At 51.4% G+C, this 23,589-nt stretch overlaps 1 protein-coding gene across 2 annotated transcripts in view; it reads left to right on the forward strand.

The window, feature by feature from the left end:
- CABLES1 (Cdk5 and Abl enzyme substrate 1) overlaps positions 1–23,589 on the forward strand; it is a 109,502-nt gene that overhangs the window by 82,489 nt on the left and 3,424 nt on the right. For both annotated transcript variants that reach the window (XM_045065444.1, XM_013051260.2), the window contains 5 exons: positions 4,539–4,635; positions 5,977–6,133; positions 7,237–7,340; positions 21,115–21,221; positions 22,429–22,636. In XM_045065444.1, the coding sequence (XP_044921379.1) occupies positions 4,539–4,635; positions 5,977–6,133; positions 7,237–7,340; positions 21,115–21,221; positions 22,429–22,636 (673 nt within the window). The remainder of the gene's footprint in view (positions 1–4,538; positions 4,636–5,976; positions 6,134–7,236; positions 7,341–21,114; positions 21,222–22,428; positions 22,637–23,589) is intronic.

The raw sequence follows: 23,589 nt of genomic DNA on the forward strand, positions 1-23,589 counted from the left end.
CCTTTTCACTGAAGTTTTTAAAAGATTCTTTCTGGGTGAAGAAGCAGGACCGTTCACAGTTCCCTTCTGTAGGCAGCTCTTCCTGGCTCCCCAGACAGGGAGTGTCTGGGGCCATAGTCTCTTGCTTGCTTTACAGTCACGCCTACAGTCTTGAGCGGCTGCCTTACCTGTAAATCAGGTGGCTCAATGTGCATGCAGTCTCTGTGTACATAGGTCAAAATGGGCAAACAACAGCATTTTCATGTGGCTAGTGTTAATATAAGGTTTCAGCAAGCACTTAGCTAAGGAACCTAGAAAAGTTTATCAGCCTCTTAATGAAAGATGCCATTTTCATATGCCAAAAACCTTAATATAGAGAAAATAAAAAGCTAGGAAACCCAACATACTGACCTAGTTTAGATGAGAACTGTGGCCCGATCGGTGGACATGCACGTGCACACAGATGTGTGTACAAGTGTGCTCCTAATTCAGTGCCACCAAAATGGCAGCCTGGAAGTTAGGGACAAACTCTTCTTAAGTGGGAGGCAGAAAAATTGGAAAGTCTGCCCTCAGCCACTGCCATGAAGCTGTGGGTTTTCTGGAGCAGATACATTTATTACCACGTGGATGAGGTTTTGAGGTTCAAATGGAGCAGATAGCAGGGCACCAGATGTGGTGTGCGGAAAATGTCTCATCTTTAAAAAAAAAAAAACTTAATATGAACTGTTAGTGCCCCACGTCCCCAAGATTACTGAAGGGAAATTAAAACATAATCATCACTGGGCATCTTCCTCTCTCTCCACCAGGATGTGTAAAGGACCTGGAGTCTCTCTCACGCCTCAGATTGGGGGCCCTGCTGCTCTGTGCCTCACCTAGGATGTGCATTTTATCACCGTCAGGAGCCTTGTTCAAGAATGTTGAAGGGGTGCGGGGTGTGGGTCCCCTTTGAACACGAGTCCCACGGTCGTCCTTTCCCTCCCCACCGAGGGTGGTCCTGTGCTGGCTCCATCTGCAGGGTCCTGCCTGTCTCCCACCTCCTGTGGGACACCTGACACAGTCTCTTCTCCAGTGAGCCGGGCCTGGAAAGTAAACACCCGGAGGCAGTGGCCAGGCTGCTTGTGGAAGGCTTACTTGGTCCAATACAGTAGCTGCTTGCTATGTTATTAGCTTACTAGCTAGCTGTTGAAATTTAAATTGACTGAAATGAGGAGTCCCTGGCCGGCTCATTCGGTAGAGCATGTGACTCTTGATCTTGGGGTTGGGAGTTCGAACCCCACGTTGGCTATAGAAATGACATAAAAATCTTTAAATAAATAATAAATGAACTAAAATAAACAATTCAGTTCCTCAGTCAAGTGATCACACTTAAGGTACCCCGTTGCCACATAGCTGCTGGCTAGCACACCAGACAGCTCCGACGGAGGATGTGACCGTCTCTGCAGGAAGCACTGTTGCACAGGGCCGGTCTGTACGAGCAGTCTGCATTGTTCCTAGGAGCAGTTGAGGGTGCATCCACTGCACTCCGGGCCTGTTTTCTGACTCAGCTTGGCCTTAGTTACTGAGAAAGGACAGTGATACAAGTGAAGGGCTGTGGAAAGTGATGGCTACAGGGAGCAGACCCACACAGTGGTTCTCGAGAGATGGGTTCCCGTGGTTACGTGTGGTGGAGCTGTGCCTGTTACCCTTTGTCCTCTGGGTGGGCTGGGGTTTCCCGAGGTGCTAGAATACTCACTGGATCTGAGAACCCCTGTTTAAGTGCGTTTTGGGATTTATCTCCTGAGAGGCATCTCGGCTCTTTGTGCACACATGAAGTTGAATGCGTGTTAGGGCTGCATTTCCCTCGGGGGCGGCATCAGGAAGGGGGAGTGTGGTTTGAGCATGGCCCCTGTCTGGCTTCTTCAAGTAAATACTGCACGTCAGACATTGTGTAGGTAGGACACAAACACGGAATGAGCCTCTGTCCCTGCCTGCAGCCGGCTCTCCATTTTGGAGCACCCTTAAAATGGGCATATTTTAATATCCATACTTCTTTGGGTTTTCTTACCCGTGAAGATAGGCCCTGCTTTTAAATTAGATTCAGCCCTAAATAACATTCTCTGTCTGGCAAAATGGAAACAAGGAGACAGTTGTTTGGGAGTTGGGAATTTGAGGCCCGTGCCCGCTGGGTTGCGCTTCCGGCAAGGAGGATGCCCTGGCAGCGAGCCGGAGATCCTTTCAGGAAATGCGAGGCGCTGCTGTCTTTATACCCGCTCCCCTCCTGGGCTCCCACGGCCATCCCCTTTCTCCTTGCCCGCCATGGCCACTTTTGCCTCGTTGCCTGGTTCAGGTTCTTGCTGTGTCAGCATTTCCCTTTGTGAGGGCGGCCGCCTGGACGGCTGGGGCAGTAGGGTGGGTGGTCTCTGGCGTGGGCCATCCCCGGGTTCTGGTGGCCTTACTGAGCCCCACTTTGCTCCCCGCCTGCTTGCCTGGTCTTTCCAGCTGCAGATTGGAGATTCGGACCTGGAATGCAGGTCTCTGTTCACAGGGCATGTTTATAAAGTGACATGACTTCAGTCATCCTGGATCTCACAGTCCCCCCACAGAAGAGGCACGCACACACACACCCCCACCTCGGGAGAATGCAAGCACATGCCCAGAGTCCTCCCATTGTTCACAATATGCTTGGAGTGCTGGATGGGATGGTCTGCGCCTTCCAACAGTGTCTAGAGCTCTGAGTTACTGTCCTATTCTGTACCATCCCTAATGGGTGAGCTTGATGTCTGGAATTACCTGAAGTCATTTACAGTCATGTACAGTTTGTGGTCAGTCAGCTGGGGGGAAGGGGGAAAGCCCTAATTCAAGTAATAGTGTTTAGAATAAAAATATGTGTAAATATAAAGCTTGCAGACTGGGATGGGCTCCAGAGAGTTTGAGCATAGCAATATTATGGTGTCCTAAGGAGACTACTTTAAAAAATGGAATACTTACTGGATGCAAATTTTGGTTATTCCTTTTGTTTTTTTTTTAAGTCTATTTGTTTGTTTTTGAAAGAGTGAGACTACATGTGGAAGCAGGGGGGAGGGGCAGAAGGAGAGGGACAAGCAGATTCCCCACTGAGCATGGAACCCACCACACAGGGCTGATCCCAGGGACCCAAGATCATGATCTGAGCCCAAAATCAAGTCAGATGTGCCCCTGGGCTATTTCTTTTAAAAGTGTCGTTAATCACACTGCTGCGTTAGAGATAGGCTTATAGAGCCAGTAATAGATCAACTAAATCAGAGAATCCCTGTTTTCCTTCCCAGAAGGGGAGGCTCCTTGTCTCTCTTTAAGGAAAGAGCTACTCACCCAGCTCCCTCTCTTTTTCCTTGAATTCTTTATCTTTGGCCTGGGGAGTCTTGCCTTTATGTTCTGTTTGTTCTTGCTTGGGTTGTAGGAGCCCGCCCTTGAATGTGGGGCCTCTCTCCAGGCCACGTAGCAAGAGCACTGCCAGCCTGAGATGACTTTTGACTCACAAGCACCACATCCTAGGGGACAGAAACTGGAAGACAGTCCTTCCCAAACATGGCTGCATTTTAGAAGCCCCTGGCAAGTGTTTAAAATGGACACCCAGGTTGCCCCTCATACCAGCTGAAACAAATGTCTGCGGGTGGGGTCCAGGCTGCGCTGGTTTGTCAGAGCCCCCCACATGATTCTAATCAGCAGCCAAGCCCTAGGACCACCGTAAGGAGGGGGATTGTCCTTGACAATGTGAGCAGTTAAACATGAGCATAACCACAGCCAGCTCAGTCTTGCTTCAGTTGCAACGCTGTGTTCTAGAAACAGCACTGGATGCAAACCCCATCTCTACAGCCTCCTCTCCTAGTGACCTTGGCAAACCGCTCAGCCTCCTGTGGGTTTTTTGTCTATAAAAGAAGTTAATGATAGCAGTACCTGTCTAATGGGGTCATCTTAAGGTATGGCAGAGACGATGTGTAGAAGACTTCGTAAATTGTGAAGTGCTGTGTAAATGCTGGTTAGTACTGGAGATTGTTCTTTTATAGAAAGATGCTCATGTTCTAGGTCCCCTGGTGGGGTGGCTGGGGTGGCATTAATTCCTTTGTTACCAGCAGTAATCTCGGGAACTGTTTAGGGTAAGAATTCATTTCTCTCTTCTCGTAAAAGGGGCGGTGAGGGGAGATGGTCTCTGCCAGCTTTAAAATAAAACCAGCAGCCTGAGCCTAAGAGAACTACTGGCCTCGTGATGCCCCGGGAATGCTCCCTGGCTTCCTGTTAGCGGACTGCGAGCGGAGGGGCCTTGCTCGGAGGATCACCAGAGGTCCATCGGCTTCTGGGCCTGCCTTTCATCTTTGAGCTTTCCCTTTGCTTGGATTTCATTTATATCAAAGTGGATGAGACAAGGTGGAACTGCCTCAGAATGTTGTTAACCGCCCCCCGAGGAGGGTCAGAAGGATACCCTGTTGGCTGGAGCCCATGTACTCGTTTTCATCAGTGTGACTGTGGTGTCTTGTGTAGTAAACATCATCGTGGCTTTTTGGGGTATAAACCAGAGCATTTTCTCTTGGGCTTGTCCTCCCCAGGGATTTGAAGTTGGATGGAGGGAAGCAGTCCACAGGTGCCGTGAGCTTGAAAGAGATCATTGGACTTGAAGGTGTGGAGCTGGGAGCTGACGGGAAGGTAAGGCTTCCTAGCTTCCAGTCCTCGAGTCTGTGCCAACACCACCAGAGTGGGTCAGGATCGGAGGCAGCATGACAGTCCTGACCCACCGGTGGTGGATGAACCAGGTCTGGGCCAGCCTGTCCCCACTCCCTTAGCATGCACTTGGGAACCCACCGAGCCAGTAAGGAAGTAGCAGCATGAGTATTTCTCCACCAGTGCCGTTTATGATGGAATGCAGGATACTGACAAGTATCCCCCACACAACATGCATGTTCTGAACCGAGTGCCTTGGACATATGTTAGCTGATGGTGTCACCATGCTGCATGCATTCCTGCTACTAGGAAGTTTGTTTTGAGCGTGGGAGCGGGGGAGGCTTCCCACAATGCTGAGAAGCTGAGTTTCTCAGGCTTAGTGAGCACCTAGCAGGAAGGCCGTCGCATTCTTCCTTACGTGCGATCCAGTGAGCTGCTGCCTAGAATTCTGAGGGGTGAAGATTCAAAGATGAACTTGACCTTTTGGTGCTGGATCCAGGCAGTCTTTGTAAACCCTTCAGAAGCCTGTTTATGGAGATGGTGCAAGTATTTGGGGAATCCATCTCAGGGTAGTTTGCTTCCAGCTGAAGCTGCTGGGGCAGCCACTGACCTCCCCACCTCCCCTCTCCCAGAACAGTTGGTCACCACTGTGTCCGGGTGTCATCAGCCCTTAGCTCACAGGCAGGCAGGGGTGTATGAGAAGGGCTTCTCCAAGTAGGTGAAAAGAAAATCACTTGTTTTGTGTCCATTCCTAAAGGTTGAGTGTGTACATAGGAATGAGGGAGGTAAGCTAGAGACAAGCATCAGAGATCACGTCTGCCAACAGAACATACAGGGATGTTCTGTGGTGGCATTAATTCCTTCATTATCAGCAGTAATCTCGGGAACTATTTAGGGCAAGAATTCATTTCTCTCATCTAGTAAAAGGGGCCGTGAGGAGTGTCTACACAGGAATGAGGCCACAGCCCCTGATGTGTTCTGGAATTCTTTACTCGGTGGGTTATAAAGCTCGTGTGGTGTTCAAAAAAGAAAAAAAAAATGTGGTATGTGTCTTGGGTATTACACAACATTCTAGTGCTTCAGGGATAGTTCTCAAACACACTGCTCTTTCTACCATATAATGTGAATATTCACACAGAGTGTGATAAGTTAAAACTCTTTCTAGCCTCAAGTCAGTGGAAGTTAGGTTTTGGTGCAAATAAATACCAAAACAAATTTCATCTCCAATCTCCTTGGATTTTAGAAGTGCAGATTTAAGAATTTGAATGCACACCTTTCACGGCTTGGAAGTAATTCATTTTATCCGTTTTTGTCTTCACCCTTTAGACTGTTTCCTACACGCAGTTTCTGTTACCCACAAATGCCTTTGGAGTCCGGAGAAATACCATAGACTCCGCCTCCTCCTTCTCCCAGTTCCGTAACCTGAGCCACCGCAGTCTCTCCATAGGACGCACAAGCAGCACCCAGGGGAGCCTGGACACAGGTAACCTCAAGGCGGGGCTGGGCAGCATGCGGAGAAGGTGCTTCCGTGCACTGTATGGGCGGGGTCTCCCTTTGTACAGACTGGAGGACAGGGGCCTCTGGATAGAGCGTGAGCCCATCCCACAGGCCACATGACTTTGGGACAAGCCCAGTTTCAGACCATACATGTTCACAGCTGGTCCACAGGGGGGACCTTAACCAAGGAGATGTTTCACCTACCAACTCCCGAGCTCCAGCAAGGAGAAATACCGAGGGCATCTGCACCCATAGACATGGCCGGACCACCCCCTTCCCCACCTCTCCCCACCACTCAGCTCCTCACCTCAGCCTGGTTCTTGACGCTGTTTTCCTAGTGTTCAGATTTGGATCAGGTGTGATCCAAAATTTTTGGTGATTCCCCTAGTGGGTGAGCTAACATGATTTGAGCTAACAGATTTGGATCAGGTGTGATCCAAAATTTTTGGTGATTCCCCTAGTGGGTGAGCTAACATGGCCCTGTGAATGTGAAGGAAGGCTTGCTTGCTTATAGCTTTGCCTCTGCAAACCTTTGTAAGGTGCGAACAAGGGAGAGAACTGTATGAAGCAGCATTATGTCCACTGTCAGAGAAACTCCAGATGACGGGGAAGTTCCTCGGGCCTGTCCAGGTGCGGAGTTTGGAAGCACTGGCGTCCGCTCAGACCTGTGTGCGGACACAGTAGCCCGCCTGGAAGCCTTCACACCAGAAGTGAGTGGCCGGCGAGGCAGGACTCGAGTGACTCATTTGATCTGCAGGTTCAGCAAATGTGCCTTTCTCGGTGCCCCATTTTGTAACCCAGGTCCCTGCTGTATCGTTCATGCTCATGAGGTTTTGTGCTCTCCCAGGTCTGGGGAGTGATACATACTTTTCTACACTGGAGAACCTGTCAGGATGTTAAGTATTGGTGACCCCTCGAGTTGGGGGTACCCTTCACTGGCCTGTAGGGATGTCTCCTGAGGGGCAGAGTGGGCAGCGTGATTCTGGTCTCAACAACCCGAGGCCCTAACTTTAGACTTGGCATTCGCCCCGCTGCTTCTGCTTCAGGGAGTCCAGGACCCCTATTGATTATTTTGTGTGGGATCCTCAGGTAGCGACCTGGGAGACTTCATGGACTATGACCCAAATCTCTTGGATGACCCCCAGTGGCCTTGTGGCAAGCACAAGCGAGTTCTGATCTTTCCTTCGTACATGGTGAGTAGCGGTGGAGAGACGGTCTGTGTGCTGACCCCCTCAGCTTCACCCCTGCTGCCCCCTCAAGCATGCTCACCTTAACAGGTGGCTGCTCTCTGGCCTCGGGGGGCTGGTTCAGACACTGCACAGCCTGGGGAGCTTCTGTGGAACTCCCCAGTGTGGGATGCTCATGGCTCTGTCTGGAGTTCCCTGGTGACTGTAGGCCTCCACATACACTCCAGGCAATCATTGGGAACTGGGCTCTGGATGACAGAATTCTTCCTGGGGGAGTGAAGGTAGGCCCCTGTGGGCGTTAAATGCAAAAACTTCCCTTGCTGTTTTTGCTTCATGGACTCTTCCTTTTTTTCCCTTTGTGTAATTTTGGTTTCTGCTTTTGGCTGACCACCGTTTCCCACCATTTGGTCTGCCATTTCTCCAGACACCCATGGGGCCTGACTGGGTCCTGTGAACCTTCTTGGGGCAGACTTGCCCCAAAGCAGTGGCAGGCAGATCCCGGGCAGCATGGGAGGAGGGGAGAGCTGGGCTTGCAGGAAAGCTGCCAGGCCAGGCCTGCTGCACATGGCACCAGGTAGGAGAGCGCCGACCCAGAATGCTTCCACCCCGTCCCTGATAGGCCCAGAGGAGGCGGGCGCAGCTGAGAACATCCTGCTCTGACTCCCTTGCTCCTCCCCAGCCCGTGTCATTCTCAGCAGCCCTGGCCTTGGGAATGAGCAAATGGTCCTTTTTCTCTTTTGGACTCTTGTGTTTGCAGAGACCAGAGTGGGACCCCATTTACTCAGAGGGCCCCTGAACACTCACTCCAACCTGAGAGTTTTCAGTGCTGGGCTTCTACCCTCCAGTCTGGCTTTCTTCCCTGAACATGCAGCATGTATCTGCCATCAGAGAAATACCAGGCAGAACACAGGTCTTTGCCAGTTGCTTCAGCGTATATTCTATTCTAATACGCCATGCTGTGTCTGAATGAATTACCGAAGGCTCCGAGTTTCAAATTGCCCCTGCTTCTCACTCTCCCATCTTTATTTCCCACCTCCTAACACAAAAAGCAGAACCAGAGCCATGTATGGTTTTTTTTCCACCCTTTGACTTGTTAAGATTAGTTGTTACTTTTACAAAACCAGGCCTTATTCATGTAAGCTAGCACATAATAACTGTTTAATAAATGACCAGAATCACCGCCCTGATGTCAAGGAGGAAACAACTGGAACGCCATGACTTGTGTAAGAATAGTATTCTTTATGTTATTCATTGCCTTATTTACTAAGTAATGTGCAGGAAACTGTGGCTTGGGGAGTCTGAGTGAGGCTGTCACAGTTGACAGACAGGAAGTGGGGGGCCGAGGCCAGAACTCCTGGCTTGGTGCTTTTCTCACTCGGCCTCTGACTCCCACATCTCTCAGCAGTGGGGGGCAAAACAGCCGAACTCGGGGAGGACGTGAAAATGACTCTGGGCCAACGGTTTAGCAAATTTCTAACTAACGCAGAGAATAGAGAGGGCACTTGTTTTTGACTGGGGTTTGGCACGGAGCTCTTCCCTAGGTAGCGTTATGTTTGGTGAAAATGACCTCACCGGTAGGCCTGGTGACAGGCTGGTGCCAGATCTTGTTTTGTTTTGTTTTTTTCTTTAAATGATGTCACTGTGAACTTTAGGGTTCTGGGCCACAGACTACATGGGCGCGCCTGTGCACATGAGCGATTTCTCCTCCGGCAGTGTGCTAGATGACTTGCCAAGTCAGCATATATGTCCTATCCTCCTTGTTTTATGGTCCCAACTGGCTCATTTTTCATCTCACCAGGTTGCATCTGCAGCCTCTGCTTCCTGTAATAGTACGTGTTTTAGAGAATAAAATGGCTTGTGAACCACATTTTCTGGTCAGTTCCATAAGGTGTACATCTCTTCTGGCCACAGAGATTGGTAATTTGATCAGATATGGGACATCCACTTTTCAGCATCCTCCTCTGTCATGGCCATGTGTGTCCTGTGTCACAGAAAGACTCAGACTGGCTCCCAGAAGACTTCTCTAGACGCAAGCATGCATTACAAGGCTGTCTCGCATACATCAAACTTGCACGAATACTTGTGGGGGTTTTGGTTTTGGCTTTTGTTGGTTTGCTTAAAGATCCAGAATTTGCTCATTCAGCCAGTATTGACTGAGGCCTTATATAGTGGAGAACAAACTGGCCACGATCGCCATTTTCCTCAGCCTTACTGTGCATAGAGAAGTCAGACAGTAAGCAAACAGCCAAGTCACTGCGGTCATGAGATGGGTAAGGAAAGTGCTAGGAGATGATGGCAGCAGGGCATGGAGGTGCAGGTGGGAGGTCCACCTTAAGGAAGTTCTCCCTGAAGAAATGGCATTGAAGGGAGTGTGAGGAGTAAGAAGGAGCAGCCATTCCAGGCCTTGGTGGGAAAGGCCCCTGTTGTCTTGCGAAGAGGTGAGTGAGGGTGGGTAGGAAATTGGTATTTTTAGCAATGACAGTCCCCGTCCTTCCCTCTACGCGTGTGCACATGAGCAGAGCCACGAGTGGAGAAGGCAAGCCATAGAAAATCATCCTGACAGGTTGTCCATACTTACTGAACCCCAGGCACACGGAGCTGTGCTTGTAATAGGCACGAACTACCAGGGTAGACAGAGCTACGGTTACTTGACCCAAGTAACATGGTTACTTGAAAACCCTCTGAGGCTCCGGGGCCCATCTTGGCCTGTGAGTGGGTGGGTGGGAGGCACTCAGCCCAGACAAGCTCACCCAGCTTAAAGCTTTTCTCCTGGGCTGCGAACCCTCATCATTGGCAGGGCGCCCCCTGCAGGCAGATGTCAGGCCTGTGTCTGTGTGAAGCCCGCGCCAGCTCCTTGCCCGTCCTGCAGGGCTTCCTGGTGTGGCCTTTGCTGAAAGACTGGGCAAGGGTGCTGGCCAGGTGCCAGACTGACTGCACAGCACTGTCCACCCCCCTTCATATTGGCCCCCGAGGCCTTTGAGGTCCTGCTGCCAATGCCTGTCTCCCTTAGGTTGCCAGCACAGTTAAGGGGAGGCCAGCCCTGTGGAGGCCTCAAGCCTGAGGCCCAGGGGCTGTTGTCTGGGGTCTCTGGGTGCTCTGTTTGCATGGCGTTTCGGTTCGTGTGGCTTCTGCAGAATCAAGCAACCTAGAAAGTGACAGGCTAAACCCCTCATCCCATTACAGCCCCCAGCCGTCATTTGTTTTCTCTTTCTCTTTTCGTGTTAGGGTGTGATTTGTGTATGATCAAACACACACATTTAAAGTGTACAGTTTCATGAATTTTGTTGCCTCTGCTTTAATCAAGATAGAACATTTCTTTCCCTTTGGAAAGTTCCTTCCCATATATCCTGTTCTGACATCTGTCACCGTAAAGTAGTTTCACCTGTTCCAGTGCTTGATGTAAGTGGAATCATATACTAGGCACTTCTTTAAAAAAATTTTTTGTTCTTCTTCCTTCACGGAATTTAATAGGTGAGATTCACTCGTGTTGGACATTATCAGTAGCTTGGGGGTTTTTTGGGTTTTTTTTTTAAGATTTTATTTATTTATTTGACAGAGATCACAAGTAGGGAGAGAGGCAGGCAAAGGGAGAGAGGAGGAAGCAGACTCCCCGAGGAGCAGAGAGCCGATGTGGGGCTCGATCCCAGGACTCTGGGATCATGACCTGAGCCAAAGGCAGAGGCTTAACCCACTGAGCCACCAAGGCGCCCCAGTAGCTTGGGTTTTTTTTAATTGCCGAGTAGGTTTCTCTTACTTAGACGTACCCCAGTTTATTTATCTCCACTCCTGTTGATGGACATTTGGGTGGTTTCCTGGGAGGGGACACCCAAGTTAACCAAGTAAAACATTGCTGCCATGGGCATTCTTACACAAGTGTTTCGTGGACATTTTCATCTCTCTTGCTTAAGTACCCAGGAGTGGGCTTTCTGGATCCTAGGTAGGTGATGTTAACTCACCAGGATGTGGCTGGGTGTATATTTTCATTCATGTGTGTTCTAAGTACAAGATAAAAAGGCCACTCGTGGCCACAGTTGCCATGCCTTCAAAAGTGGGAGAGTTCCAGAGGTGAACATTTCCCTGAGGCCTAGAAAGAAGCCTGTCATATACAAAGTTTTTAAGTGGGAGCCCTTTAGAACTGCCCTTGCATTCAGAGTGACACAGGTTTTTAACTGATCTGTGCAAGTCCCTCCCACTATTGGCCTCTGGGAAAGGGCAAAGGGGACACTTTGAAGTAAAAAAACAAAAATTCCTGGGGCAGGTCTGGAAACCCAAGTCGCAGCTACCCCTGTGGTTTCGGCCCTGAAGTTTCTAGACGGTGACCACAGAGTAGGAAAGTATGTTGAGCCTCCTGGCTGCACGCAGGTTCTCGCAGGGCCTTAGCCTAATGATGGTGTTTCTCAGTGTGGTGAGGGTGGTCGCGAGGCCTCGAGTCGGAGCCCGGTGCTTCCTGCTGTGTGCGCTGCCTGCCTTGTCATTAAAGTTTCGCCAGAAAGTGGTTGCTTATCATTAGAACCTGGCAGCTAATGCCAGTAGTGGTTTTGTTTTTTCTTTCCTTTCTGGGTGTGGAGAGCAATTAAGAGGAGAAAGTAAGCAAAAGAGCTGACTGAGATAATGCCAACAAAGTTAATGTTATTTGAACACATATCTGGATCCTTTTCCTGTCTCAGGAAGAAATCCCTCTCAGACTGTTTGACATCAGAAGGAAAACGGACTAATAACCTTTACGATAGCTGTAGGTATGTAACTCTCCAGAGGACAGGTCTTGATCTTGATAAAGTGCCTATTCACTTGTTTACTTAATACTATAATCTAACTACTCCTAGGAAAAAAACTCCTCCTTCCTACCCCCTGTTCCCCCACCCCCAACTCCCAGCATTGTGGGAGTAGGTCTTAGAGCTTTTTCCGCACAGTCTGAGATGCTGAGCAGTGGGAAATTCAAGACTCAATAAAAGGAAGGCGAAGTCAACCTTCTGTGTGGCGGGTGGTTGGGCTCTGGTTTCCCACCATATTTCTTTTGTGCTGAAAGCCGTCTTGATGACTAGGTAGTTACCTGTCTACAGGGTGGGTTTATAGAGAAGCTAAAGCAGCATGAGCCCCAGGGGCTCTTCCCTGTGTAAGGCTCCTTCCAGGGCCCTCAGGTCTCAAGGCGCTTGAAGCTCATTCAGTTTAGGAAAAGTAGTAAGTCATTACAGTGAAACCATTGCTGGGCCTTTCCTGAGACCTGGCAGGGCCTTAGAGCTTCCCCAGCTCTCAGGAAGATCTGCCAGGCACTGCATAGGAGCTGAGAAGTAGGATCTCTGAGGTCCACTAGCTTTCGGTGCAAGTGTTAAAATGCATTCTTGAATCCTCTATTGCATTGTGGTTGGGTTTGTTTTTTCGCTCTAGGGCTTTTTTGGGTTGTATGTGACAGCTCTATTGGATATATTTCCCATAGCATACAGTTCACTTCTGTACAGTGTATAGGGGCTCCTAGCTGGCTCAGTCGATAGAACATGCTCTTGGTCTAGGGGTTGTGAGTTCAAGCCCCACATTGGGCGTAGAGCCTACTAAAAGTAAAAAATAATAAAGTGGTTTTTTAGAACATTCACAGGACTGTGCAGCCATCACCATAATCCATTTCGGACGTTTTCATCATTCCCAGAAGAAGACCCGTACCCTCAGCCCTCCACCTGCTAAGCCCTAGGCAACCACTAATCTACTTTTCTGTCTCCATAGATTTGCCTGTTCTGGACATTTCATAAAAATGGAATCATATACTATGCGGTCTTTTGTGTCTGGCTTTTACTTCGATAATGCTTTCAGGGTCCATCCACGTTGTAGTATGTGTCAGTATGGTGGTTTTCTTTCATCTTTTCTTACAAAAATAATACAAAATGAAATACTGACTTTACATTGTACCCAAGATGCCATAGCATCTGCTTCATTTCTGCATGTTTGTCTCAGATTTGCAGTGACCATTTTGTGTCTCTACCGTGCTCCTCCGGGCTTGGTTCATCAGCTCCTGCTCAAGGTGACCGCTTAAGGAGCACGTGTTTACAAGTGCGTCCAAATACTGTGTGGTGTGTGTGGTGTGTGTGTGTGCATGCGTAAGTGCCCTCAGGGCCACACCCGGTGTCTTCTGGAGTGAGTGAAGACACTACTCTAGAAGTTTCTGTATCTTACAAATGCCTGAGACCATGGCCCTCCTGGGCATCTCCCAGCATCTCCACATTGGTGGTGTAAGCCTGAAGCAGTAGTAGTTTTTCCTGAGTTTCTCTCTTTGATTTGCACATGGTTTCATTTTAGTGAAGGAAACTAAAGAGCTGCTCCTCTCAGGGCAAGGGAGGGAGTAAATCCAGGGTCACAGATTTGGAATCTGAAATAGCAGGAGATGCTGCCCCAGGCTGCAAAGGCCCTCCACTCATTCCCACGGTTTTTCTCGTGATTTACTATCCTCTTAGGAAAAGGGAGAAATGCCGAGAAGAGCCAAAATGCCCAGCTGCTGGTGGTTAGATAGATGGAGTGAGGGCGGCGGCCGCTCAGCTTAACGACCTGAGCGGGTGCCCATGGATGTGGGGCAGGTGGTCAGGTGGGAGAGCCCTGGCTGTGCGGGGGCCGTCAGGGCTGGAAGGTGCTATGGGGAGCCCTGCCAGTTAGCCCTCCTTCCCTTGGAACATTCTGCCCCCCGGGAGCTCCTGTGACCCAGAGGGGAACCGTAGCTGAGTCTACAGCAAGAGCACATCTGTTCAGAACTGCTCGCAAGAATGCCTGGGGAGCTGTGGAGGGCAGGAGGATAGGAAGGCAGGAGGGACTTAAGGGGCCCAGAAGTGGAAGCACCTTTTATATTGTTTCTCTTGAAAGCAGACCAGCAACTTGTCAGCTCTGAGACCCTCTTTGTTCTCCAACACTATTATTAGGGTATGCATAATAGCACACTCCTGCTCCCTCTGCTCCCTGCCTCACCTGCCCCCACCATCTCCCGTTGCATCCAGCCCCCCAAGGCCCCCACTGCACAGCACTGTGTCTGCTGCCGTGAGCCTGGGGGGGCCCAGGTCCCTTCCCTCCTTCCTACTGTCAGTCAGTCTTTGTTTCCTTTAAAAAGCAAAAGATCCCTCCTTGTGTCCGCAATAGATGTGGTAGACTCTTTCAGATAGATAACTAAGGTCTGGTCTCACCATCTTTCCCTGTCATCTTGGAGGGTAGTTAAGGTGGCTTTAACAGCAGGCCTTCCTGACTCTGCCTCCCATCTCCAGCAGGTTGGGCCGCTTTCTGAATTGCATCTCCAGACCTTGTGCATTTGGGATGGTCTCCTCCCAGCTGACTTTCCTCTGTTGCCTCCTATGTAGCTGTGTGCACAGCTTCCTTGTGGGCAGCCGGGGCACGACCGTGTACCCGAGCCACCTCTCATACTGAGAGTGGAACGACAAGCACTGCGGGGCTGGAACGCTCTGTCTACCGTGTGGCCTGGCCCAGCTGCTGGCCTCTTCCCTGGACCATAAGGAGCCCTACGTCTGGCAAATCCTGTGGCCTGGAATTAGGTGGCTTTGAAAACAGTGGCCACTAAATCTGTCCCAGGCCAGGAAGGAACCACACCAGCTTCATAGCATTTTGATTTGTAGTAACGTGTGCTGGCAAAACCTGGGCATTAGGAGTCTTTATACAGTCAGACTCGTAGGGGACCTAGCACATAGCAGTACCTCACTTTTAATTCATATCCTCTGAAGCCAGAAGGACCGAATAACTGGGGACCCATCGTACCTCTGTGCGTGCAGCTCGGCCTCAGGGACTGCAGCCTCAGCTCACCTCTGTCCCTGCAAAGAGGGTAGCTGCCTTCCGGGTGGTCGAGAGGTCATAAGGCACCCTCAAGACAGGACCACACGGGAGAATTGTGGCTGCTTACATTCCAGAGAGTGCTTCTCAACAGGAACTGGAGCAGAGGACAGCAAGAACTGTCATCCCTTCTGGAAACTGCCTGACCTAGTGGCCGTGGACTCGGGGTGATTCAGCCAGTACCCAGAGTCTGGGCCTTGCAACGCCATTCGGGAGCAGTGGGCCCAAGGTGCAGCAGGCGAGCAAGGGGCTGGGAGCACATGGTTGCTTTGGGGGCTGCCCACTCAGCTGCCCTGGTTGTGGACCCCAAGCAGCTGAGTTTAAGTCAGACTGAAACAGCCCCACAGATGTCCAAGTGCCCTGCAGCTACCGATGTGAAGCAGATGGCAGAGAAGCCAGAGGAAAGACCTGCAGCCCAGAACACGGAGCAGTTTCACTGGGCCACCCAGCTACTGAGCGGCAGGACTGGGGCCTGACCCGGGGCCTCTGGCTCCATGGTTTGTGATCTTACCCCATAGAGCCACAGCTCAGAGAAGCAGAGATGATAGCAAGACTGAAGACAGAGCAGTCCCAAGCAGTGCTTGGTCCAAGGCCAATAGTGCCTGCTGCCTGGGTAGAAGCCATGCCCCATGGGGGCAGCTGTGTCCAGCCTGGGAAGAGCAGCTGGGATCAGAGCACGGCAAGGCTGTGTAGCTGCACCATTAGGAGCAAACACCACTGCACTGAGGTGAAAGGTGTCCTCCCAAAATACAGGTTGAGGTATTAACCCGTAGTACTCCAGACTGGACCCTTATTTAGAAGTAGGGTGTTGCAGTTATAAACCAGTTAAGCCGAGGTTTTACTGGAGTAAGGTGGATCTAACCCAGTATGACTTGATGTCATAAACAGCCAGAGAGAGGACGGCCACGTGGACAGACGCATGGGAAGAGCACTGGGTGATGACTGGCAGAGACTGCAGTGATGCCTCTGCAAACCAGGAGCTGCCCGGGACTGCCAGAAGCTGGGGAAGCAAGGAAGGATTCTAGCCACGTTTTGAGAGGGAACAGAGCCCACCTGACACCTTGATCTCAGACCTGTAGCCTCCAGAACTGAGAGACCATAAATTGCTGCTTGAGCCGCGCAGCCTGTGGTGCTGGGTGACGGCAGCCACAGGAAACTAAACGCAGCCACTTTTGCATTCTCTCCCTTCCTGAGGTGCTCAGACTGACGTCCACAGTTTACCACCATCCTCTTCCTGTCTAAGTCATGGAGGCCTTTCATTGCCCCAGAGGCCAGCCTTCCCTGCTGCCATATGTCAGCAAATGGACTGAAATGATGGCCTCATTGGGCCCCTGCCTCAGGTGCAGCAGCCACGGTCATCCAATAGTCTGTATTCTCTTCTTCCCTGGATGCCTTTGGACTTCCCAGAGCAGCCACCCTGGAACTGCTGGGCCCAGCTCTCCCATGTCCAGTGGAGCCCTTCCCCCACCACACGTCCTGACAGCTGCCAGCCACATGGGGGTCAGAAAATGGGGGGCCTCGGCAGAGACGGAGGTTTGCAGAGATCCTCCACCCCCAAGTGGACCATATCTACTTTAGAAATGACCCAGAGTATCCCAGCATCAGCCAAATAAGTGGAGGGTGAGGCTGCCGGCAGGCTTCTACTCCATGCCAGGAGCAGTGGCAAGATGTGACTGTAAGGCTGGAAACCGCACATGGGAAGGATGACAGAGTGCAGCTTCTGTACCTCTGGACAGCAGAGCCAGGATCCAGAGGAATCTGTCAGCCAGAAGATGAAGTCACGGGCTTTCTCCCTGCAGCTGCCATGTGCCGCCCATGCTGGAAGTCAGGCATTGGGCCCAGGACTCCCATGTCAGCTCACTGGCCCGCCCTCTGTTCACCTGTCCAGGACTGGCCTGGAAGTAAATGCATGTGTCCACTCCTACTCTGAGGAATAGTAGGCTCTGGATCTGTACCCCAAGAGCTAGGGCAGGCAGGGCAGGGTTGTTTGTAAAAACAGTCTCTCCTGGGCCCAGGGCTATATACTGAGCTGGGTCATCAGAGTTGATGGGGTCCTTCTGAAATTCAGTCTGGTCAGGAAAGGGTGTGTGAGGGCCCCCGGGATAAGTCTCGGTGCCCTGGGGAACTGATGACATTGGGGCCTTATCCTCCAAAGCATCCCCCATGGGCTCTGTCCTTATCCCATGTCTTCCCAGGTGAGATTCACTTAGAGTATCGGTCAAGGCCATCAGTGAAGGTAGTGCGTGCGTCAGTGATGGTTCGGTCACAAAGAACGGCATCCATGCAAGCTAGTTTATAAGGGATTTATCACCGAGTATCGAACAGCTTGCAGAGTCACTGGGGAGGCGAGCACGACTGCCTAAGTTGGGATTTCAGGAATGACCCCAGGACCACCCTGCAGAGCCAGGCCACCAGGGGAGCAGCCGCCTGACCTCGTCCCTGATCAGGGCCTGGAAGATGGTTGGGATCGGGCACCAGCTGCCAGTTTCAGACATGGCAGTGCCACTGCCGCCTTCAGGCAGCTTCAGATCCATGCTGCCTGCTATGGTCTCCCCCAGCAGAACAGGCACCCAGGAATTCAGGACTCCTGCCGTGACTTTTCTTGGCAGCAGGAAGACCAGAAGCCCAGCTTCTGTTTCATTGGTGCCTTCTTGCGCCAGTGTGCAGGCCACAAAGAACTGGAAGGTATCTGGAATCCTCCCTGGACAGTACCCTGTCCGGACTGTTGTGTGCAGTGAAGGCCAATCATTGGAAGAGGGACCATGTCGCTGGAGGTTGGGGGAAGGTGACCCCACAGGAGTAGCTCCGGGCCAAACAGTGGCTGGGTGCCAGCCCCGCGAGGAGACTCTGCTGGGCATGCAGGTCCCTTGGGCAGCGTCACCATGCAGATGACTCCCAGGGCGCCACCCACACGCCTGGACTCAGGGCACCTGGGGCAGCCTGGTCTATGCCATCTCCTGCCTCCTTGCTCTTAATTTGCCGGTGGCCTTTGGGTATACAGTGTTCTCTCTGTTTGCTCCGGGAGAAACCTGTGAAGCAGCCCCGCCAGGTGTTTTCTCCAGGTGTCCATCCTTTTTCAGGGATGTGGGAGGCGAGGACGTGGGAGGTCAGGCCGCGGGAGGCCGAACGTCTTTCTCAGGGCTGCCGCCTTGCTGGAGGCAGAGCTGCCCTCCACCAGCCGGCCCTTCCTTCCTGCGGGCAGTCTCAAGCTGTCTCCCCTGCTCATTTTAGCCCGATGAAGGATGGAGATGCAGGAAGGCAGTGCGAGCGGCAAGCTGAGAGCTCTGGCTCCCGGTGCTGGCCCCGCCCCTTCCCCATTCCGAGTTTCTGCCTCCCCGTCTGGGAGATGGGGCTCATGGCTGCAGGCTGCTTCTCTGGCCGTGGGAAAGCCGGGGTGTGTGTAGCTCTATAGAAGATAGAACAGAGCTGCTGTGGCTGCCATAGGCAAGGCTCCAGATCTCCCCTTCCCGCTCCGGGAGATCCTTGCTTGGAGCTCCTGGGGCTTCAGTCCCCAGCAGGGCTGGTGAGTCTTTGCTTAAGACTTTTGTCCACTGAGGACCAGCAGAAGAGGCTGTCCACGAGAGTTTGGGATCCCTTTGTGTGGGGTAGAAGAGGTCGGGAGGGCTGGGTATTTCGGAAACAGAAGAATTGGCTGATCGGCCAGCGGGCCCAGCTTGAGGTAACCATGTTAGATGTAGTTCCCCATTCTGCTGCCTGTTTCCTAAATAAAAAATTGTACATCGTGTTCCACCCCATCTGTTCGGGATGATAAACGCATCTTGGAGGGCTGCCACAGGGGAAGCGCCCGCTCTGCGAGACACTAAGCGGCCTCCATGTCCCGTGCTCCCCTCCTCTGGGCATCCAGCAAAACCTCGCTGCACACAAGTGTGTGCATGTGTGTGTTTGCACGTTGGGGCCATGGGGCCACTCCCTTGCTCCTTGCCTACACATCGCAGGGGCACAGGGCACCTCCCGGAATGGGCATGTCTGGGGCCAGCTGAGGAGGAGCCTTCTTGACCAGGCCAGAGAGACATGGCGCCACAGAAGAGCTCTTGGCATTGCACCAAGTCTGTTTCCACCCAATATCTCAGAAAGTTCTGAACAAGTTTGGCGGAACCGTTTTGAGTTCGTCTCGCTGTGGTTTCGCTTTTACTCGCCAAAGCTGCTGTTAGGAAGGTGCTGTTAGGATCAATGTGAGTGGGGTCATGTCGGCTCTTCGTCTCCTCTGGGTTATTAACACACACCAGAGGCCTTCCATGTGCCTGTACTAAAGTCCTGTCCAGCCAGGCATCTTCTGAGTGGAGGTGTTTACGGATAGCTGTCCGCTGGTGTTAGAGCCGTGGAGGAAAGTGGTGACACATCCCCTGGAAGGCGCCAGGCCACAGAAGCCATCCCCAGGATCTGGCCTTCTCAGCAGAATCTGCACTTGCTCCTTTCTTGGGCTCTGCCTGGTGAAGGTTATCGCCTCCAGCCAGCCAGGGAGGCGTCAGGCATTGTTGCTGCACCTCAAAAGCAGAATTCCAAGGAAGAGGAGAGAGGCTAACCTAGTGAGGCCTGGCCGGAGACCCCGTTTCCTTCAGAGTTAACACTGTGCAGCGCAGACTAGCCAGGAAGACCCAGGGCCTCAGAAGCCTCAGAAGGAGCTCGAAGGAACCACTCTTTAAGGGTGGCTAGGATTAGAAAGGGGGAGGGGAGGGAACTGGTTCGATCTGTAGAGCATGCAGCTCTTGATCTCGGGGTTGTGAGTTCAAGCCCCATGTTGGGCAAAGAGCCTACTTAGAAAAGAAGGGGAGGGGAAGAGGAAGAAACCCAGGCTTAAAGGACTGTTACTGATAGCTGACATCATGTACATGCAACAGAAGGTTATCCAGCCTTAAAAAGGAAGGGAATTCTGACTCCTGTTGTACTGTTTGACCCTGGAGAACATGATGCTGAGTGAAACAAGCCAGGCACAAAAGGACCAACACCAGCACTGCGTGATCCCACTCATAGGAGGGACTGAGAGGAGTCAGGTTCAGAGACAGAAAGCAGAAAGGCAGTTGCCGGTGGGAGCTAAGGTGGGGGTGGAACAAGGACTTGATGAAGGGGGACAGAGTTTCAGTTTTGCAAGATGATGAAAGTTCTGGCGATGGGTGGTGGTGATGGCCACACACCAACGTGAGTGTACTGTATGCTGCTGAACCGCGTATTTTAAAATGGTTAAAATGCTAAGTTTTGTGTGATGTATATTTGTGTGATATATATTTTCCCACAATGAAAAAGAAAATGGCTAACATTTATCGAGTGCTTGCTGTATGCCCAGCGCTATACAGAGCCCTTGACATGTCTCATAGTTCTCCAAATAGCCATGTGAAGTAGGCACTGTTAGCTGCTTTCATCTTAAAGTGTAGAACCTGATGCTTGGGGTCATTGGATAACGCCCCGCGGCTGGACAACTAGTGATGGTCAAGTGTGGCTTGAAGCCTCATGTGTGGGTGCCCACACCATGCCCTAAACACTGTGCTGTCTGAATACCAGGCTGAGGCACAGGAACTGAGAGAGGAGCTCCCTCCCTGCCAGACCCTGATTGCTGACTGTCTGGAGGCTGCTGCTTCCCCATGTTGCCTGGTCCTGCTGTAGCACGGATTTGCATTCCAGAGACCGTGTCCCCTTCCGGCGCTCAGGCTCAGCAGGGCTCTTGCTGTGCCTCTCCTCCGAGGCTTCCTCACTGCTGCTGTCAGAAGTTGTAAGATGGCCATAATGTGCACATAATTGTAACCTGTGACCTGAGTGGCTCAGTCGGTTAAGCATCTCCCTTCGGCTCAGGTCATGATCCCAGGGTCCTGGGATCGAGCCCCGTGTCAGGCTCCCTGCTCAGTGGGGGGTCTACTCCTTCTCCCCACCGCCACTCGTGCTCTTTCTCTCTTTCAAATAAATAAACTCTTCAAAAAAATTATTGAAAGAGTGACCCGAGTTGCCCAATCTGTTACAGACAACAGTAATCGACTATGTGAAGCCCTCCGATCTCAAGAAGGACATGAATGAGACCTTCAAGGAGAAGTTTCCTCACATTAAGTTGACACTCAGCAAAATAAGGAGGTACGTGAAGCTCAACATCCACTTGAGCTCTCCACTCAGATCCTCTCCTGGCATGCATTCAGCTCACTTTTTGGATGCAGGTTCCTCGTGTATAGTTCAGGGAAATAAAACGGGTGTGCGGCGAGGAAAGGCTCACCCGCCTCTGGCTGACTCCTGCCTCTGTGAGCGAGAGCTGAGGGAAGCAGGGCAGAAGGCGGAGCTCTCAACTCCAGTTGACATGGGTGTGCGGGTAGTTTCCTTCTGTGAAAGAACCATTATTTCCTACTGTCCGAGGCTCAGCTATCCAGTCAGGGTTGTGTTACAGAGAACTCGGAATGGGAAACATTCAGTTCTCGGCTTTCTCAAATGCAGACAAGACAGAGAAGAGTTGGTTTGATAGCCTTTGAGGGAATTCTTTGCCCACAGCCTTCCACCCAAGAGTTGCCAGCCAAGCACTACCTTTAAGCATTTAGCAGAGCAGCCAGAGCAGAATCAGGCCCTTGTTTCCCGTGCAGCAGACTCGATTGACTTTGTAGTGACCCACATGTGCTGGGCCAGAGAGGAGCCGCCTGGGGTTGTGTCTGTCTAGCAGGACAGACTCTCAGTGCACATGGTGACAGAGGCTAGACTATATGCCAACATAGCGTGGGAGTTATGTGCCAGCATTTACATGCTGTGTAGCCCAGTGCTGATTTGACTCTGGCATGTTCCAAGCCAAAGACGTGAGAAGAATGGAGTATTCCCACTGTGTCCATTTGCTGGGTAGCATTCTTCAGTACACTGGCCGTTGTTTTGTTAGCCTAACCCCTCTTCTGTCATAGTTCTGAACATGGTGGACCCTCAGCAGAGTTGATACCAAGCACCTAGTTTCTTTCTCTTGGTGTTTCTGTGGATTGATCATAGTACCCCTCAGTTTCCCTCTTTCCCTTTGGACAGCTCTAGGCTTAGTTTCCAGAGACCCTCAGACACCACCTGGGTTCAATGTGGTCTTCTGTGTCCCTTGTTGAGGTGGTCTCCAGTTCCACCAACAGAGAAGAACCCTAGCAGCTTAAATCTGTTGTCTACAGAGAATGGAAAGTTCTTAGTCCTCAGGATTTGTTCCCATTCCACATCCCCCTTCTGGGAATGAGAAAAAGGAAAGGCTTTCAGGATGGACTAGTCGTTTTCTTTGGAGGCCTCTGAAACTCCCAACTTCTAATAATGTTCCTTTCTTCCTGTGTTTCTCTAGTCTGAAGCGAGAGATGCGGAAGCTTGCCCAGGAGGACTGTGGCTTTGAGGAGCCCACCGTGGCCATGGCCTTTGTCTATTTTGAGAAGCTCGCCCTCAAGGGAAAGCTAAACAAACAGAACCGGAAGCTTTGTGCTGGAGCGTGTGTACTGTTAGCAGCCAAAATCGGAAGTGACCTCAAAAAACACGAAGTCAAGCATTTAATTGACGTGAGTGACCTGAGTCCTGTTGGCTGAGGGAGCACGTGGGAAGAGCCTGCTTGGTGATCCTGCCTGGGAGAATGCCAGTTGTTAGTCATCCTGCAGCTGGGGAGCAGGGCTGGGGAGTCATCCTGCAGCAGCGGTCAGGCCCCCCAGCTCAGGCTGTTCTGGAACAGAGGGAGGATCCACTTTGACGAGACCAAAGATCCCCAGTATTGGGTCTGGCCATAAAAATCCTATTTTCAGACACCCTGAGGGGCGAACTTATTCTCAAACTCACAGAAGCCATTGTAACAGGAAGGGGACTTGGGGGACGTTGTGACCACAGGGCGTCCGTCAGACAGTTTGGCTCAACAGACCTCGGCTTTCTGTGGTCTAACTTGCCTCTTCTTTGAGTAGGGGCATGGGTTTGATTGAGTGATTTCTCCTGCTTTTAAAGGAGCACCCCATCAAAGCAAGGAGACCCCGATCTTGGATGGATATGTGAGTGCCTGTAGTCATAGAAAATTTGAGATATAGTAAAACCAACAGATCAGGAGACAGTTGCCATTGAAAAGAACGCTTCTTACCACAGTTCCCAAGGGAAGTATGTTAGTTCTGTCTGCCATAGCGAGATCCCATAGCCAGGGCGGCTTAAACAACAGACCTTTATTTCTCACAGTTCTGGAGGCTAGGAAGGCCCAAGATCAAGGTGCCAGCTGCTTCGGTTCCTGGTGAGAGCCCTCTCCTTGGCTTGTGATGGACAGGTTTTCACTGTGTCCTCACATGGCAGGGAAAGCCACAAGCAAGCCTTCAGCTCTCTTCTTACATCGCGAGGACTCCACTCTTCAGCCTGATCACCTCCCAGAGCCCCCCACATGGAATAGGGTGCCAACATAAGGATGGGGTGGGGAGGGACATCATACCATAGGGAGCCGTGTTGGGAAGTACCAGGTTGGTCAGGAGGCAGGAGGAGAGGGGGG

Source organism: Mustela putorius, unplaced genomic scaffold, assembly GCF_011764305.1.
Source record: "Mustela putorius furo isolate JIRA1106 unplaced genomic scaffold, ASM1176430v1.1 tig00003858_pilon_pilon_pilon, whole genome shotgun sequence".
Classification (NCBI taxonomy): domain Eukaryota; kingdom Metazoa; phylum Chordata; class Mammalia; order Carnivora; family Mustelidae; genus Mustela; species Mustela putorius.